Below are 20,184 nucleotides of genomic sequence, written 5' to 3'. Positions count from 1 at the left end.
GCTAACGCGCCCCGGCATCATGGACGCGATCAAGCCCTTTTAATGTCGCTAACAGCTGTCCGATAAGGAAGTACCTGACCACAAGTTTAGTTTTTAAAGGTGGCTACGCACCAGTGGTGTACGCGGCCTCAGGGCCAGCAAGAACTTCACAGCTGGAACTAAACACTACCAGATTGACCTATATTTGTAAATGACATGAATTCATTTATTTACAACTGATATTTCATCGCATGTGTCTTGGCTTCCCAACTCCCAATAATGTGTACGTTTTTTTGTTTTTTTTTTAATGAGATTTTTTTTAGATTCTACACGTTGCCATGTGACTGTAACAATGTAATCAGATTTCAGATTCACCACTCTTGGCATTCATGCAGATTTAGGGTGATGCTGGCATTTTTCCATCCGCTCGGTTGATCTACAACCTATAGTCCTGGAATGCTCATAATAGGTAAAAGAGGATGACAAATGTTTGACGTTATTACAAATGTATTCTCAAGGCAGACTTTTCAAGAAATACTGGGCCAACCGGGATTTATCGTCTATTAAAAAAATCAACATCTGTGTTGCGTACAACGTATTTAAAGTTTTTAAGTTTGTCATCATTAGCTAAATATCAATTGTGAACTGCTCCAAATAATATTGTAGTGTAAAGGTTTGGAGGAAGACAAAGGGTTAATTAACTGTTTGAACATTAATACATAATTAATATTCTTCCATATATGTGCATACCTCTCTCTTTAATGTCTACACACGTTGTTATATTGCTTTATTTCCCTAAAATTCCAATGTGATAGTGATGGTATTAAAACTCATTCACTGCCAAAGACAAATTGATTTGTATTTTCACAGTCCAGCCATTCAATCCCAAGAACTTAATATTTTTTTCAAATGTTAAGTTAAAAGAGGGTCTGAAAATGTCTGGCAGTGAACGAGTTAAAGGGTGGATTCTGTCACTTAAGTCCGGGTCTGAAATGAACCGCCCACCACTGGTGCGCTTACTGTATATCTATTATACACTCGAGCCAAAATAAAACAATTTAAATCCCACCTCATGTCTGCATGTGAAGCCATAGAAATGAACCGTTTTCATTGTGTGATGATTACGTGCACATGTTAAGCCATTCAAAAAAACAAACCAAAAAACATTCATATTATTAAAACTGCTTTTGAAGACATTGACCCATGGCTCATATCTGTCAACTTGTAAGTTTTCCCCGTATTTTATACGTTTTTTGATCATTTCAAATAGTGTACGCCGTATAACAATTTTTGTACAGAAAAAATAAATTAATTAAAAACTCGTTTTTTTGTTAGACCGATCTTGTCTTGCCCATTTCGGCTCTAACCCGGAGAGTCCATTAGCGATTCCGACTGCAAACTTCGTCCGACTTTCACGAGCAAGATCCCAAGCCCCCCCGCGTTGAGCGATACATTATATACAGAAATGTACGGGCAAATTACAACTTTTGTAAGATTCTGCACAGCCCGGGGTTGAGAGATGATGGCTACAAACTCCAAATAGTCCTCCCCTGATATATATGGGGAGTTTTGGGAACTCAAGGTGCCATTTTGTAGCAGGTTCCATTTTTCCCCCTCCACCTATTCAACAAAAGACAGCTGATGTAGACAGACCAAGCCTTTATTTTGCGTCATGCTATAATGCACCACAGACATCAAACAACAACTAAAACAATCATATTTAAAGGTGTTGCTACCATGTCTTTTGGACTCATTAATGTGATAACTGCAAAGAATTAGAAAAATGTATTAGTGTTCTCTTTTTTTAATCCAATTTTAGCCCATGCTGAGATTTGGCTTCACGACTATTCAACTGAGATGTCTCCAAGATGGCTAAGTGAAACATTAATAATGGTATCTATGTGTGGACCTACCATATTTGTAAATTTACCTCATTTCTATTTTTTCTTTGGGACCCGATACACATCTACAGTATTTGCTGAAAATGCCCGTTTGCATATTTTTGCGCTGTGTACAGCCCTTTCAAAATGGTACCACTCGTGGTACACCTGCGCCCTCTAGTGGTACACAATGAATCACTGTATGTATCACCGAGTCAAAAATGTAATTGGATGGCTAATAGGAGAGGGAGAGTAGCGACTGGTATTTTTACAGGTTCTGAATTAGCAACATACACGCCAGCACTTCTGTTGCAGTTTTTTTTCCCCTAAAAAAAATCCTCCGTTTTGATTGTTGATGACTTTGAAATGACACAAACGTGTTTTGTATAGAAAGCCAATTACTCTTGGAGTTTCACTATTTGCTGCGGGGGCTTAGTCCCTAACCCGTGCAAAAATAGCGGCGGTTCACTCTATACACGGCAGGAATGTCATATATGTTAAGGCCTCTGTCAGTGGCCAGGGAGGATGTGGGACCGGCGGGATACGTGCAGGCAGGCAGGGAAGTTGACGGCCTTCATGTCGGCCACGAGAGAATGCTGCCCGGCTCTTTGGCCTTCATTCGCAGCGCCATCAGGCCCGTCGGCTTGTAGTCGTTCTCCGGAGCCTCCATGCTGGGGAAGCTGTGGAGGGAGTACAGGCCGTTGATGGCCGGATGGTGCGGCGGCGGGTGGTGGTGGTGGTGATGGTGGTGGGTGCGGCTGGGGGACGAGGGGATGCCCATGAAGCCCTGCAGGTTGCTGTGAGGGTGAGTGTAAGCACCCATGCAGGAGGAGGGTAAGGATTCAGGTCCAAGGACACAGCCGGTAGCCGATGCGCCACCGACGACTCCTGAAGCCCCCGGCCACAGATTACCCTGCATCTGGGTATCAAACACACGCACACACATACAATTACATGCAATCGAATTCTCATCCTTTAGTGATTTTCTTTTTTCAAGTAGAGTGGTACCTTGAGATACAACTTGGGAGTTTTTTTTTTTTTTTTTTTTCAAATAGCAGCTGTTGTTCGGCTGATTTTTTGCTTTGACTTGCGAGCACAAATTTGCGATTCGAGCGCTGTATGGTATGAGCAAACTCAACTCACTCACAAGAATTGTTCACAAAAGAGGCTTCAAGTTGTTTAATTTAAAATAGCTACATAGCCTAGCCTTTAAGTCTGCTAGTTTAATGCTAACATGTAAGGGCTGTGCAAATGAATAGCATCCATGCGGTGTTGGAACACTCAAGCAATAGATAGTTGAACACAAATGTTGGAGCAACACATGTGGACAGAAAATATAACAGTATTCACGGCCATATATCCTTTATCCTCTGCAAAGAGCAACTATTATTACTGCAGAGGGATTGCGACGTCACCTGTCTCCAGTATGTCCCTTTGTCTGTATTGGCCAACATGGCCAAGTCTCGCACACCAGAAGGAGCAGCATAATGACTATTGATGACTATTGATATATATATCTCTCTCTCTCTCTCTCTCTCTCTCTCTCTCTCTCTCTCTCTCTCTCTCTCTCTCTCTCTCTCTCTCTCTCTCTCTCTCTCTCTCTCTCTCTCTCTCTCTCTCTCTCTCTCTCTCTCTCTCTCTCTCTCTCTCTCTCTCTCTACCTCTCTCTACCTCTCTCTACCTCTCTCTACCTCTACCTCACCACTTTAGCGTTATAAACAGCTATGCCACAGGGGCGCTGCAAGCAAATGAAATATATGGCTTAGCTTAAAAGAGTTGCAGGTAGGGAGTGTGTGAGATGGGGAAATATATGCTTCCCTTGCTTTCCGACAGATTGCCTCCAAGTTGTGCTACATCCAACGTGCTCTCAGGTATTGGTTACGTTGATCCCCATTATGGTGTACTCGGGCCGCTTAGGTTTTTCATCTGCACCGTGACTGCCCTGGCAAGTGTTTGGACAATTTAAAGTCCTTGCGGGGCATCCATGGCAATCATTGCCTGCCACATTTGCCCATCCCGTCTCCCCACGTTGTTTCACAACCGTCGGGTTTCATCCGCGATGGCAAGGTAGTCTAACTTAACTTATTCACTGCCAGACATTTTCAGACCCTCTTTTAGTCTAACGTTTGAAAAAAATTGGAAAAAAAATAAAATAAATAAGTTCCTGGGATTGATGTGAAATGACAAATATGTGCTTGGCAGGGAATGAGTTAAAGTGAAGTACAATAATATGTTGCAGCCCCACTAGTCAAAACACGGCATTCTGACTGATCTTGTCTTTGTGGAATATGAGTTAAGTAATAAAATCCACCTGTTTTTGTCCATCTCAGGGGGCAGCCATTTTGTCACTTGCTGTCAATTGAAAATGACATCACAGTTGCTCGGGGCTCAGGTAACAACCAATCATGGCTCAGCTTCAGAAAACAGGTGAGCCGCGGTTGGTTGTACATTTTCTCAGGGTAATCCTTAAATTATTGTAAAACTCAACAACATGAAGCATATGATGTGAGCCATACCTGGTAGGTGTCATGGCGGGGGAGGAGGGAAATATCGTAGGTAGTGGTGAAGTGGTTGCGGACCTCCTGAATCTTCCCGTAGCGTTCCCGCTTCCTCCACTTGGCTCTGCGGTTTTGAAACCAAACCTATATGTACAAGTACAATAAATATTTTGCATATTAACATACAACATCTACATTAGGGCTGGGAAAAACATTCTATGCAGGCCCACTAGTCTAAACACGGCATTCAGAGTAATATTGCCTTTGTGGAATATGAGAAATCCACCCGTTTTTAGCTAGCTCAGTGGGCGGCCATTTTGTCACTTGTATCGACTGAAGATGACATCAAAGTTGCTCAGGGCTCAGATAACAACCAATATTTGGCCACGTTTGTGTTTGTAGCTGGAGATGCTCTTTTCTGGCATCAAATGCTCATGAAGATAAAGATGCTGAGGGTTTGTGGTCGCTTTGACTGAAAAGCGAGAAAAATATGATTTTATGTAGAAGGTATTGCAAAGCGGAGCTGGCGGAGAGACTTGAACACGGTAATGTGACCCGCGTGACGATGAGCCTGCTCGCTGGACGCCTGCTGCTCGAGGTAACAACAACACAGCTTTAAATTGGTCTTTTTTAGTGAATTAACACTGAACAAACAATCTTCGTGACCGCACGCCCCATCACTACTTTACGGCGGCCAAGCACCTTCCACTGAATTGTCGTGACAGCTCAGTGTGTGTTAAAGCCCCTCCGGCTAACTTAGCTTAGCATAGCTTCCCGCATATGCGTCATCGCTAAGCGCTCAGCAGCAATGAGTGTGAGTGTAAAGTGACGTGATTATAGAGGAAAATGAACAAAAAACAAAGATGGATCGGACGAGTGTGACAGTACTCGAGTAATCCATGGAATAATCGATAGGATAATTCGAAAAAAAATAATGGTTTGTCACGGCTATTTTATTACTTATGCCATTTCCAAACATGCAGCATTTTCTTTTTCTGATCAGACTGAAATCTCAGTTTTTTTCTAGCTTTGTATCAATCAAATACAAAGGGTCCATGAGTGGGCAAGTGTAAGTGCTTAAGAGAATTAAAAACAAACACAAACTGTTTAATTCTTTACGTTCCTGGTAATCTGGTTACTACTTTATGTTTTTTTTAATCAAGTACAACACTGAAGAGGGCTAGGTTTCCCATAAAAAAAAAGACCTCATATTTTTTTTTGTTGTGCTTTTTGTAGATTTTGAGTTATGAGCGTGGCCATGGAACTACTTGTAAGTCAAGGCATCACTATACAGTACATCCTTCATTCTATTAATACTTTTTAACCACTGATGGTGTAGCGGTTCATTCGATTGACTTGGGTGCGGTAAGCGTGGATTCAGTACCTACTCAGTGACGGCATGAATGCAAGTCTGACTGGTTTTCGGTCTCTATACGTGCCTTGCAACTGATTGACCAGTGACCACATCAGGGTGGAGTCTGCCTTTTGCCTAAAGTCAGCTGGGAAAGGCTTCAGCAACGCGCGACCCTTAAAGCGGAAGTCATCCCAAACATATTTTTTTGGAAAAATATGTTCCCAGCAGGCCCACTAGTTGAAACACGGCATTCCGATGAATATTGCGTTGGTGGAATAAGTGTTAATCCACCCGTTTTTAGCCATCTCTGGGGGCGGCCATTTTGTCTTGTGTCGAAAAACGAGTGCATTTTGCTGCTTAACTTATATTCCATAAACGCAAAATTAATCAGAATGCCGTGTTTCAACTAGTGGGCCTGCTGGGAACATATTCTTGAAAAAAAAAACATGTTTGGGTTGACTTCCGCTTTAACAGGTTATAAGCGATGTAGTGAACGGATTGACGGATCGCTTTGAAACCAAGGCACATCTCATTTGTTAAAAAACGTGAACCTTAGCGCACGTGCAAACTGTGAAGAGTTGTATACTCACCCATTTCACCACCCCACTTGTACCGGTTAGCAAGTAGTGACCAAATTCAACCAAGATCCAAGCTCAAATTCAAGGCAGTGCGTGAAAAGTGGGACTGCGTGAAAAGGGGGACGGACCAAGCAATATGTGCAACCTGATTCCGTAGTCCGTGTAAATGTAGTCATTGCATGTGGTTTGCCTTTTTCCTGTGTGCTAGCGGCTGGGCGATTACGATTTCAAATCCTTTTACAAGGACATTAAGCCTTTTAGAGCGGCAGGCCCACAATCAACCACGTTGTGGTGGCCCTGTCAGAAATGCTACTGGCTCATATATTCATGGTGGAACATGACATGCGTCACTGATTAGTTCATATTTACCATCTTTATAGTGCTTTATTTAAGACTTTAAGAAGATATTTTTTCTGTGTAGTCAAGTTTATTTTTTTTTGCATACAAAAAAAAAAAAAAAAGGAAGAATGTGTCGTTTTCATCATCATCATACGCATGAAATCTCTCCTGGCCCGGTCGGCCCGCATCTGGAAGGTACGGGGTGGGCTCGGGGCCGTCATTCATGTCAGGCCCCGCATTATTCAATTATCGTATTTATCAGGACAATTTTCTCGTTCAAATAGTTTTCTTTTCAAAGCGTGTCCCTGTCGACTTGAACTGCTTACACCGACAGCGTAGCTGCGAACCGAGAGGAGCACGTTTGCAAAATTACAGTAAACACTGACAAATTAGCCACTTTTCCGACCGCGAGAAATATTTAAAAAAAAAATAAATGTGACCAATGGTTTTAATTCCTGCAAAAGAACAGACAACACGAGCGGAATCATTTCCAAACTGTTTCGTGTATGACATGAAAGGAGCCCGGAGGTAGACACTCACGGAGTCAACGGCACTGAACACTGTCAAAGACAAGGTTCAAGTATATGTTGCAAAGGAGTCATTTATACATGCTGGAAACTTTTTGACCTGAGGTACTAGCCGCCTTGACAGAGAAAAGAGCCTGAGAAGGCTGGAGTGGGTGTGGCCTTAGTCTTGGACAACAAACATATTGGCCAGCCCCGCCATGCAAGTCAATTTAAGATTAATTTATTTCAAAGGTTAATTTATTTAGGATTGTGTTGACATATGTTTTGACCCAAAAAGACTTATTTATTTATTTATTTATTTATTTTAAAGCAGAAGCATTTATTCATACATTAGCTGTAAAGGAAGAAATATTTCTGTGGTTTCAACGCTTGTTTGGTATCAGGAATAATGAATGAATTCCCAGGGAAAAAAAAAAAAAAAAAAATGTCCCTAAATTGAAACACAAGAGAGTTGCATGTATGAGAAACATGTCCGTTTTTTTTTTTTTTTTACCCCAAAATGGCACAGACCTGTACTCGGGCCTCTGTGAGTTCGGTCCTCAGGGCCAGCTGTTCGCGAGCGTAGACATCCGGGTAGTGCGTCTTCTGGAAGACCTTTTCCAGCTCCTCCAGCTGGAATGTGCTGAAGGTGGTGCGATTGCGCCGCTTCTTGTTTTTGCCCGACAGGTCGATGGAGTCGGCGATGGAGTCGCCGGCGGGCAAGCCGCTACCCGCCTCCTTCAGCTTGTCGAAGCAGTCGGCGCCCCCGCTGCAGTAGCCCAGGCTTTTGAGGGCGCCTTTCTCACGGACTGGAGTGCAAAAAAAAAAAAAAAAAAAAAAAGAAGACAAAATAAGAGTCATTATTTTGCAATGGGGCAGCACGACTTTCTGTGTTTTTTTTCAAACATTTGTTCACCTTTTTATTTTATTGTGTTGTACTATCAATTTAAATATCATTAATATTATGCCCACTATTATTACAATTTGCATTCATCAGTTTCTCAAATGTACATACGTCATCTCCCCGCCTCATCATCTATGCCAAGGTTTGCCAATCTTAAATCAAGGCACACATTTTAGATAAAAAAAAAAAAAAAATCTCACTGCACACCACCAAACAAAAATATCACAAAAAGTATGAATACTAAAATATGATCTCTAACGATGATCTCTCATCTCATCTCAATGTATTGGAAAATATGCGGACTAAGTGTAAAGTCTGGACTTGTTATATGGCCGCAAGGAGCCGTGACTTATTCTACTGTGGCAATGGCAACGGTTGTATCCACAAATTGATTTTACTTTCTACCAACTCGTGAAAAAGCATTTCATTGTTCTGCCTCTCACTATATGTCACTGGCATAAATAAATGAACACAGCTACATTTGTAATGAATAAATAATCGTTTTCACACAATTTAAGTGAAATTGTATAATTTCCACCCGCACCCCTGACGATCTCGCGCGGCACACCGGCGTGACACAACACCTTTGCTTGGAAATCTCTGAATTAACTACTGAGTGATTCGCAGATGTTTAATGTTTGTTTGATTTTCTTTCTCACCGTTAACCCGTTGATTCACAATATTCAAAAGGAATGGAAATTCATCGTTATCAAATATTGCTTTCACCCCTCACCCAAAAAGATGGGGGCCATACTAAACATGACACTTGGATGTTAAGAAAGGCACAGAAAAATATCATCTTGCGGGTTGCAAATGGACACCAGGCTGCGAGTTTGAAACCCCCGATCGCCGTTGCATCGCAATGGATGCTATCGTTAGCGCTCGCCCATGACCACACCCCACGGTATCAACAGCTGGTACTGAAACTATTGCTATATTAGTTTTGGGGTAATGACGTACAAAGACAACAACTTCAAAGGACTGAGCTGCCACCGAATGAGTTTGATATAAGAGGTCATTGGATGACGCGAGGGGGCAGGGCGTCGGAATCACAAAGGAAGAACTCCGATACGATTGGACGATCACAATTTGGCCGATGACAGTAATAGTAACGCAATACAGATACAATATACTGTATTGGGAAAAGTTTTTTTTAGCTACGACGCATCACGATATTTACATATCGGACAAAATTATGCTCTTCACCAATCATTTTAGCATTAAAAAAAAATCATTTCGATGAAAACCTGAAGTAGCTAGTTACATAAGTGATACGAGTGCACTTGGTTTTCATCAGAGATGATTGTCGGAGCTACATTTTTTCAAAAATGTAATTCCGCTGTTCTCAAACATGGTGGCGGAAAGGAGGAAAGGATTTATTAGGAAGCTCCAAGTAATGAGTGTCAGGTGTGTGACATTTCGTTTTTTGACCGTGTACTTGCACGTGTTTGTGTTAACTGGTATCATGGCTTGATTGGAAAAGAGTGGAAAATTGAATTGATTCTTGTTGGACTTGTTGATTTGGAATTGATGTTATTGGGGAAAAAAAAAACTGTTCTAGACGTACAGCACAATCGGACATTTGTTTGTGTTACAACGACATGCATCCAAAGAGTTTTAGGCCATTCGCCCCTCAATAATGAAATACAGTAGTTTTTATTGGGAGCGTTTATAATAATGTTGATACTTTATCTTGAGATAAACGAAACAACATTTTATGATGTGCTGGGGGATGAATCGATTTTATTGATCCACGTTTTTTGATCTACATAGTATTTTTTTTTAAATCTATTTTATGGTGACTTTCATGGTTCAAAGCAAGTCCCTGCTGTTATGCACTGCTTACACTAACAACATGGTTGCACACAAAGGGGAGCTACAGTACAAAAGCTGAGTCAGAGTTGACAAATAACGGACATCTCTAGCGGCGATTATCCCAACCATGTGACTTTAATTCCCATTAAGAAACAGACAACATGAGCAGAATCAAGGTCCCCTTGCCTCACCTGTATAACTCAATCGGAGAAAAGAGTGCGAGAGAGCTGGACATTACTCTTGGACAACAGCTATTAAGTTTGACGGCTCATTTCATCATGGTAAATTGTTGAACATTTAAAACGTCAAATTATTAAGGGTCATTTTGGATACATGTTTGGAGAAAAAGGACATTTATGATGACACTTATTTTTACAATATCTTTAAAGGAGATAAAAGGCATTATTTCTGTTTGCTAGGAATGCTGGAGGAAAGAAAAGCAAAATAACACAAAAAAACCAAAATCAAAAGGAAGCAAATCCCACGTGGTAAACAAAAACAAATAGCAAAAGTTGTTTTGAATGATATGTTTTATTATATCCAATTTGCTTTTTTCTATCAGCAAAAGGCTGACATTCATTTCATTTTTTATTTCAAGGTGACATCTTACGATATCGAAATTTTGCCAATTTTGCGTTTAGTATTTCCTGACTCACTGCACGAAACTGTTGACCAAATCCATTTCCCCGAGCTTCAAAATAAAACCCGGCTGCAGTTATCTGCAGATTATCCTCGACACAAGCTCGTCTCTTAATTCGATTTGGTCGCAGCCTTCATTTGCAACCTCACGTTGCACTTCACGGCAAAAATATCCTCCTTCCGTTGAGGCCATGTGTTTTCCTCAAACATTCAGCGAGGCAAAAGTGAGAACAATAATTGGACAAGCCTTAGCTAAACCACCAAAGTCATCATGACATGTTCATTTAAAAAAAGGGGAATTTTCTTTATTTAGAAGCTGACCAAATTTTCTAACAACGTATATCGCAATGGATAAATCACTTATCATTGGACCATTATGTGAAATACTGTAGAGGAAAAGTACACAAGGCGCTCAATGAAAAAGGTCACTTTTGGTCGACACATTAAACATGAGACGCTTTTGAAAAAAAAAAAAAAAAAAAACAACCTGACAGCAGCATCATCTAATTGTAAAATACTAATAATACACTTTTTTTTTTTTTTGTCATGGCCATTTTTTTTAAATAACTTTTTTGTTAGTTCATCCCTCATACTGCTGTTTCCTGGTGAGGAATTGTGTGTTTTCTAATCTAAGTCATTAAAAAAAAAAAAAAAAGCACATTTTCATTGTGACAAAAGATAATAACATAAGAGCATGAAAACAGGAAGACCAATGAACTCTTGTCAAAACAGAGTACCGTAGTTCATAACATATGCTCTTCTAGCTCGAAAGTGGCAGCGTCAATTATAGGTCGGGGCGATATGACATGATTTGAAAATAAAATCTCATATTTCCTTCTTCACAAAAATCGGATTCTGATTTGAATCAATTTCCCACCCCCTTCATTTATAGAAACAAATAAATGACAATAGCAAACAAGTTTCACTTTTTGTTGTATCCCCCCCCCTTAAAGACAATGTGAAAATAAGTTCTTTTCCCCTGTCCATGTCGCTTTTGTCTGGACATGCACAGCCTCTAAACACGAACGACCGTGGAAGATGTTCAACAGCATAACATCCCAAAACGAGACGTCGAATTGCAAGGCTCAACTCGTCCGTATTTTATGGTTGTTGCCCGGGAGTGATCCCCACCAACTCTCTCACACTCTTTCCACACGTTACACTTGTACAGGTGAGGCAACCTTGGCAAATATCAGACGGTTAAGAGCACATACTTCAGGTCAAACGTTTCCAATGTGAATAAATGACTGTTTTTGCAATGTAGAAATGGACGAATACATCATGTCTTATTAAGACGTTGTGTTAAATAAGACATTTATTTGAGCTAAATGCGGGGTGGGGGCCATCCATGTGCTTGCATTGACAGTGAATTGAATGACGCTGTTTTATATTATTGTGACCTTATCAGTGCAAACGGCGAATATCATTTCCTCAGTGCACACACGCATCCAACTGAATCTTGTGAAATTATGGCTACATTTCCATGAACGTGATGGCGTTTTTAGTAGGTAAGGGTGCGACAGAATACCTTGCATCATTGTGATACAGTATTGATACACTGATATTTAGAGCCGATGTGACAGTGAGTGAATGATTTTGTCCTGTGTAAAACACTCACAGTAATTGGAAAAATAAGCAATAAAATCACAAGCGAATTTTAAAAAATTTTTTAAATTGAATATTTGAGGCCTTTCACTTCTTTGGGATGGTTATTCTTCATTTTTGAGACGAACAAGTTTTCTTTCTCAGTTACATACAGCATACATATTAGAAGAACACAGAAATAAGGACGAAAATAAGCATATTGCAAGGACAAAGTCTTAATGAGATGAGTATAAAGTAAAATGTATTTGCAGGGGAAAATGAACGTGAATAAAGTGTTTTCTTTTTTGTTTTGAAGTCATATTACAAGATTCAAATTGAGATTTAACGAGCAAACAAAGGCAAGTGAATTTGCAAAAGATTCTAATTAAGTGGAAAATTAATGATCCTGCTTTTAAATTTGCTGCAAGAATGTGTTGTCAAGTCATTTATAATTTCTGACACACATCATATTTTTTCCTATACTAGAAGTGAGATGTCTCATTTTGTGGCATCATTTTTAAAAAAATTTTTTTTAACAAATTTGTCTTTTATGCAAGTTGTCCTGTTCATCTTCTAATTGGAGACACACAGGGGAAAGTCTCATGCCGTGGCTTTATCTAATCGGTTTGCCCTTTAAACAAGTTCGTCTATTCGTCCTCCATTTGTGTTCAAAGGAAACCACACGTGTAAAATGTCTCGTTTCGTCTAGTTATTCATGTGGCTCCTGAGGGGAAAAGCCGAAAGGATAACAACAACATTCGTTTAGATTAACGAATTAATTTGAATTTTGTACAAGTTGTCCTGTTCATCCTCAGTTTGTGCTCAGTGGAGATAGAAGTGAAATGTCCATTTTGTTTGAATTGGTTAGCTTGTTTGACCCCAATCTGTGCTCGTTGTAGCGAATTTAAATGTCTCATTTTGTGGCGTTCGTAATTAAGATTAATTGATGTCTTGTTCATCCCCAATTTGTGCCTGATGGTGACAGAAGAGAAGGGAGAATATGTCATTTTGTGGCATATTTAACAAGTACATATTTGGAAACTTTTATTGACTTATGCAGGCTGTCCTGTTCACCCTCACTTTGTGCTCTGAATACAAATTAAATAAACTGTTGAAACGCACCGTCTTCTTTACTTGTACTTTCATTTTGAACTTTACGATTGTTTCCGAATTGAAGATCTATGTATTCTTTATTTTCTATGCCGCCACTTGGCCAGGTCGCTTTTTAAAAAGAGATATTTTTTCAATAGATCTCACCTGTGTTAAATAATGATTACAAAGATATAGTAGTAGTGGTGGTGGTGGTGGTGGTTATAAGCGATGACAGTAGGAAAAAAGGAAGACGACTCAATAATGCCAACTTACTTTGGTCGTAGAAGGGGGCCTTGCCGCTTATAACGCCGGCCTTGTGTTGCTGGTTTAAGCCCTCCAAAAACTTGCTGTGTTTCTCCGGCGGCGAGGCTGGAGGATTCGACGAGAAGTCCCCGAAGTTGCGGTGCAGTGCGGCGTTGGCGGAGTACGCGTCCCCCCCGCCGTGCACAGCAGGACTGAGGCGATGCGCAGCACCGGCTTTGCGTAGCTCGTCGCACGGCAGGAAGGAGCCCGGCGACGGGGAGCTGCTCTCGGTCGAGGCCGCAGAAGTTGGCGGCGTCCGCCTGAAAGACAAACACGGCACTGTCTCCATCTTGCATCCAACGACTGCTCGCTCGCAGGGAGGCTGAGGACGCCAGAGCGAGTCACCCCCCACCCCCTCCAAAAAAACTTTCAGTAAGTGGGTGGGTGGGATTTAACTGATCACACACTAAAAGCCGTGAAACTATGTGTGTCCGTGTGTGTGCGTGCGCGTAAATGATATAATGCACTAAATATTCAATCACACGTGCGTCCTGTCCCTCCAATTTCGCATTTAATTCCCACTTCGGATGACGTTATGGGCACGGTCTCCGAAAGGGGACAGAACAAGAGCCATGTTTGACTGCACGGGCCTTTTTTAAAACACATTATTATGTACACTATAATAATGTGTTTTATTGTGAAAATGCTGCCGAGCGTATACTGCACCCCCTAAATTAAATTCTTATTATTCGCCCTTCTCTACCCTTTTTTTAAATTTTAGTTTCTTGTTTTTTTTTACATTTTTTATACATATACCCCCCCACCCCACCGTCACGTCTCTCGACCATTTCAAACCTTGAGAAAGAATTTTGAGAAAGATTCACAAAATTCAGGAAACGCAACGACCATTTTTCTATGATTCCACAGTTCCCCCAAGACACAATTCAAGCGACTTAGACAACTCAACAAAATGTCTTCTTATTAATAACTTTTTTTTAGATTCGTGTAGGATTTCAAGGGACAAATTTAAGATGCTAAATGTGTGGGCAAGTTATTTTAATACTTCATGTTGTCCTGTTTATTTTGAAACTCTTATTATGACTATTATTTACTATTATTCTAAAGTATTTTGCTGAATCATTGGTTCTTATTGTGAAAATGTCTTCTTGGCCTGGTTTGTCAACAACCTTGTAAATTTTCATAATAATAATAATAATAATAATAATAATAATAATAACAATTCTTATTACCCCCTTCATTCCATACAGAAAACCTTACGATTCTGTCAGGTTTGCCTACTGGGGCACAATGGATCTTTATTTATTATTACCATTATTATTATTATGATTATTATTAATCTTATTAATTATGATTTCCCTCTCATCAGATCAGCTTGTTTAAAGCTACATGTCATGAATTCACTCATCTCTAAATACAAGAAAAGGCACATGCTTTTCTACTTATAGTTTAGAAAAAAAACGTTCCTGAAAACAAACACAATTAAAGTACATTTAATGAACAATAACTTGGAAATGTGCCTCAAAACAAAACATTTGGACTTTTAATTTAGAAGAAATTCGACTTACTTAACCCTCCAACTTAAATAACCGATTTAAATGATTGCAAATAATTGTAGCAATAGTACTAACAGTAATCTTAGTCATTTTCCTTCATTTATAAACTATTCCTGCTCCTGATTGATGTTTCTTGGTTCAAAAACCTTTGTTTAGTTAAGAGGCCTGTTTTAATTGTAGACGCACATAAAAATGATAACAATAAAAGCAGTTTTCTTCCCTTTTACTTTGCATCTTGGGCTGAAGATGCTCAACATGCTTCCCACATAAAAAGCCGATTGAGTCCCTGACATATTATCTGCAATCTGGACAAAGTTCGTCCAAACATGGCGCACTTACTGAGGCCTCAGCACGGTTGCTCTCGCAGACGTCTCGACATCTCACCGGATACGCGAGGCTGTCCGCCGCCACTCAGCTGATGGACAAGTGTATAAACAGGAGGTCCATTTGGGCTGAGAAGCCTGGTAAGCCCCATTTGATTCAATTTGGGAATCCATGTCAAAGAACAAAATGATGTGACGTTAATGAATGCCGGCTTCGAATAAGAACCTTAAAGTAGGACTTGTGTATCACACAACTATTTAAACTCAGTGGTGAAATAGGGCCGGAAGAAATGGCCTTAAAATGAAATCTCATATTTTTTGTCCCACAAAAATCCCATTTCTCATTTTAAGATTTGTCCCACTGCGCTGATTGAAAAAGCAAATGACATTATTCAAAAACAGTTTTGCTTTATCTTTTGTTCCATTTTAACCCTTTATTTCATCCGATACAATTTTTACAGCAAATCCCCCCCAGTCTTATCCTACATTAAATAACACTAAAATAGTTGTGATAAATGTTTTTCTTTACAGATCATGTGCACAAAAAAAAGAACAAAAGAAAAAATCATCAACTTGAAAAAAACCACCTAAATGCATGTATGGCGAAGCCCTAACAGTGCCCAACCTCCTCTGTGTTCCCCGTCATGTCTTCCAAGCATGTCCTAGGCGTGACCCCGCACAGGAAATCAGTTCAGCCTGTTGAGCGTCCCAATGTAGACACCCCCCACGCTCTGGGCACAAGCAGCGTGGCTAAAGGTGACCCTGCAGCACCTCACATGCAGGCCATTTCAGGCTACATCCTCTACAAGGCTGAATAGTCTATCCAGAGGATGACATACTCTCTTCAATTTGTTTACCCTTATTGTAACAATTACATGGAAGACAAAATATCAATATCAAGTGTATCATATTGCTATGGTGCCAAACTCAGGCCCGGGGCCCACATCCGGGTAACCGTATCACGCACATTTTATGTGGCCCGAGAAAGCAAATGTGGTGCATCAAGCTCCATGATTCTTGCTTAAGCCGACCAAACGTTCTAATTGTCATATGTCCATCCATTATCTATACCGCTTGTCCTCACAAGGGTCACGGGCGTGCCGGAGCCTATCCCAGCTGTCTTCGGGCAGTAGGCGGGGGACATCCTGAATTGGTTGCCAGCCAATCGCAGGGCACACAGAGACAAACAAACATCCGCACTCACAATCACACCTAAGGGCAATTTAGAGTGTCCAATCAACCTACCATGCATGTTTTTGGAATGTGGGAGGAAACTGGAGTTCCCGGAGAAAACACACGCAGGCACGGGAAGAACATGCAAACTTCACACAGGGAGGCCGGAGCAGGGATCGAACCCTCGACCTTTGAACTGGGAGGCGGACGTGCTAACCAGTCGACCACCGTGCCGCCAATTGTCAAATGTAATAAAGAGAAATATTGAAGCATTTTTTTGTTACCAAACTTCGTTTTTACAGTAACTTGAATAACTATTATCCTTGACTTCTGATTTTAAAATTAATTATCCATCAATTTGTTGTGTATAATGGCAAATAAGCATTTATAATATTTGGTCCCATAGTCATAATGGCCCTCTGAGGGAAACCTTAGTACATTGTGGTCCGTGACAAAAATGAGTTTGACACCCCTGCAGTACACAGCATCAATACAACTGGGTAAAATAGCTTTCGCACATTATTTTTCTATTTATACAAATGGTATCACAATACAGAAACCGCATAATAACGCTGGAAAAAACATGTCAGGGTATTATTGCAATAGATAATTCTTCTATCACTGGTCAGCATTTTTGCTAAAAATACTGCTGGTATCACTACCTCTGAATACCTTGATATTGATACAGTTAGCCCAAGAATTGACAATTTGAAGAAGGAGCCTATCTTAAAGGGTTTAGCCAAGGTTGCTCCAGTATATTGATCACGCAAAACTTACAGTATAATGGGGAAACAATGGCAATTTGATCAATTATCGAGTTAGTCTTTGATGGGGGGTGGGATATTGATATTGTTTTGTAATGTTTTTTCGTCCAACATTTTGATTCTTGTGTAATACTAGTGGTATCATTCAAAAAAGGTATCGATAATATTGTATCCAGTAAAGCTCAAAATAAGTTTGCAATTTGTACCTCACGGTCCCAAAAAGTTTAGCTTGGCTGGACGCTCGTAGCAGCTAGCTAGCAGCGAGCTTCAGCTGGCTCCTCATGCGGCTACGTTGTGGAATTGCTCCTCTTACTAAGCCACATGCAGCAGCACAAGCACAGACAGACACACAGCGTGGTGAAATAAAAACATGTAGGGCAATATCATTGCGGTCTTTGAGCACCGAGCCAAAAAGGAGCAGGCGTGGAGTATGGGGAGCGAGGAAGTCGGCGTGTCTGTTGAGTGTACAGTACTGACTTTTTTACAGCTGTTGAACTGTCAACCAAGATAGTATTTAGTAAAGTAATAATAACACAACCACCAATAACTAGATGGAATAGTGATGTCCAAAGTTTTTTTTTTCTGTCAGAGCAGAAGGAGGAGCCCCTCCTCCTCGACACCGATCTCAAGCCATGCTAATATCTAAGATAACCGGCTAGCGCATTCCACACCTGAATTAAGCACTTTAACCAGCATGTAAACAAGCGCAAAGAAGCATATCTATCTATCTATCTATCTATCTATCTATCTATCTATCTATCTATCTATCTATCTATCTATCTATCTATCTATCTGTCTGTCTGTCTGTCTTTCCGTCCGTCCAGCCATCCATCCATCCATCCATCCATCTCCCAGAATGATGCACAAGCGATTAGTCTGTCTCTCTCTCATTTCAATTGTGGGTGCTCAAGCTTCCTCGAGCATTCCCAAAACCATGCATATTATACAGCCATAAGACAGAAAAGACCAGAGAAATCCTATTGAGGTTTTTTGTTTTATTGATTTTTTTTCAACATACTGTATCTAGTGTTGGGCTAATCCAAACTTAACTAAGCATAGTCAAGTTATATTACTTTAGTATTATGGCACTTGGATTACATTACTAACTACCAGAGCTGGGCACTTGACCCTTTTTTGCCGGTCCATCCTTGAGCTGGGTACCCTTCCGGCCACGACCCCCCACCCTTATTCATAAAAATTATTACCCCCCGCCCCGTTCCTCCCACCGCTCCCCCCCCCACCCCCCAAAAAAAGTGTCCGTGATTGATGCCGCCGCGGGAGAGATGCTAACGGCAGAAGCTTTTTAAGGATCATTAGCGGGCTAATTTACTATTCGAACCCGCTGTGGACACGCTTCAAAATGCGCCACTAGTACTTTACTACTTACCCAACTGTGTGTGCTTACTTCCATTGCGAGCCCTGGGGTTGGTTTTGTCATATTGTATAATTATTTGGGTCCAACAGACAACCAGAAGTCGCATTCAACAAGTTATTTATTTTCCACACTTCCCTTTGTTCACGGCCTTCAAAATAAAAGTATCCCAGCAAACCACTATACACAGCAGGTTTGCTACAGCCTATTTCCTGAAGTAGAAGACGCCAGAAGAAGTGCATGAACTCCACCTTGATGTGGCAGCGTCATACTTGAGTGTTGCGCGCATCTTAATATACTCCCGGACACAAGTTGTTTTGAAACAGTCGCGTTCCAAGTCGGGGGGCGTTGCTTCAAAAAGAGGCCAGCTCTGCTTACTACATTTTTTAACAGGTAACTAGTAAATAGATGTATCCACTCACCCGTCAGCCGCACACCCCACACACGTGCACAAAAATTTTCAGGCCACGAAAAATTGTTATATCGGGTTGGGGTGGGGGACAGTGGGGTATCATCTTACTTTTCAGTTTAGGGCACCTAAAAGGGTAGCAACGGACCTGCTTTCAGGAGTAAGGCTATAGATGCATTCCATTCCATGAAGTTTTTACTGCTACAAGTGGCGAACATATGTAAAGTATCGTCTTTAAGAATATCACAGGAGAAGGATTTATTTGGTACGCGCCAAACTTTTTGAAACAGATTCAGTTATTGGTTTGGTCATTGTTTTCTAAAGTAAAAGAAGATGTTTGCAAATGTCTTATTTAGATGAAACACATGAGTCGCATGAAGGATTATGGAAATCAGAGAATAATTACTGCTGAGAAGCTGAAATCAGAGGACTTGGACAATTCAAGTTAAACAATAGCGGTAAATGATTAGATGATTATTAAAATAGTTGTCGATTCATTTTGATAACCAATTAGTTGTTGATTAATTGATTCATTTTGACACTTGTAGGTGGGACAATATCAGGTTGGATGCTACTACCTTTAGCCATACAGTATCAGTACAACTGAATCAAATATCAATATTGTGGATGTCAAATATGTATATAATTAATCTTATTATTAATCTATATATTATAATCTATATATTATTTTATGATAGAAAAGCATATTTTTGTACTTATAGGGGTACCTTGACTTAGGCTACATTCACACTACAGGGCCTGATTTTGTTAAATCCGATCTTTTTATGTACTCATTTACATTACGAAAATAACTTCTAATGTGAACGCGCATGTGCTCAAAGCACCCAAAAAAAAAAAACCTGTCACATGGCGTAGTGTTTATGGTCCCGTGTGTAGGGGCTCATTTTATAATTTAATTTCGTCAGAGAAGCGAGGTGGGAGGAGGTACACATAATTTGGGCATATGAAGCGACGCTCCTCGATGATGTCACATAAAGGCCACACGTAATAATTGAAGCGTCTGCGTGGCTGAATTACTACTATCACCCCACATGCTTCATGTTTCAAATGGGATGAAATTAAAGTAAAATATTAAGACAACAAGTGCTAATCAAAATAACATTATCGGATTATCGGACGTCAGATGTCTCCCGAGCA

The 20,184-nt window shown here is 40.5% G+C and overlaps 1 protein-coding gene across 1 annotated transcript; it reads right to left on the bottom strand.

Moving 5' to 3' along the window:
• Positions 1–1,623: 1,623 nt before the first annotated feature.
• alx3 (ALX homeobox 3) lies at positions 1,624–14,036 on the bottom strand. The gene is made up of 4 exons (XM_086044691.1): positions 13,442–14,036; positions 7,666–7,943; positions 4,376–4,501; positions 1,624–2,778 (listed from the first exon to the last, which is right to left on the bottom strand). Exons 1-4 carry the CDS (start codon positions 13,758–13,760, stop codon positions 2,434–2,436), a joined length of 1,068 nt encoding a protein of 355 aa, XP_085900817.1. The 5' UTR covers positions 13,761–14,036; the 3' UTR covers positions 1,624–2,433.
• Positions 14,037–20,184: the final 6,148 nt, after the last annotated feature.

The sequence above is a fragment of the Filicampus tigris genome, chromosome 1 (assembly GCF_054856515.1).
Source record: "Filicampus tigris isolate MCC_2025a chromosome 1, RoL_Ftig_1.0, whole genome shotgun sequence".
In the NCBI taxonomy this organism is placed as follows: domain Eukaryota; kingdom Metazoa; phylum Chordata; class Actinopteri; order Syngnathiformes; family Syngnathidae; genus Filicampus; species Filicampus tigris.
Note: the sequence above shows the minus strand (reverse complement) of the source record. Positions and strands in the feature narration are given on the sequence as shown.

Excerpts from the sequence above, each read along its gene's own strand:
- alx3 (XM_086044691.1), bottom strand. The coding sequence starts at position 13,760 with ATGGAGACAGTGCCGTGTTTGTCTTTCAGGCGGACGCCGCCAACTTCT. Across the intron at positions 7,944-13,441 it reads GGCCCCCTTCTACGACCAAA|TCCGTGAGAAAGGCGCCCTC; the intron begins GTAAGTTGGCAT and ends TTTGCACTCCAG. Across the intron at positions 2,779-4,375 it reads CCCGCCATGACACCTACCAG|ATGCAGGGTAATCTGTGGCC; the intron begins GTATGGCTCACA and ends TTTGATACCCAG.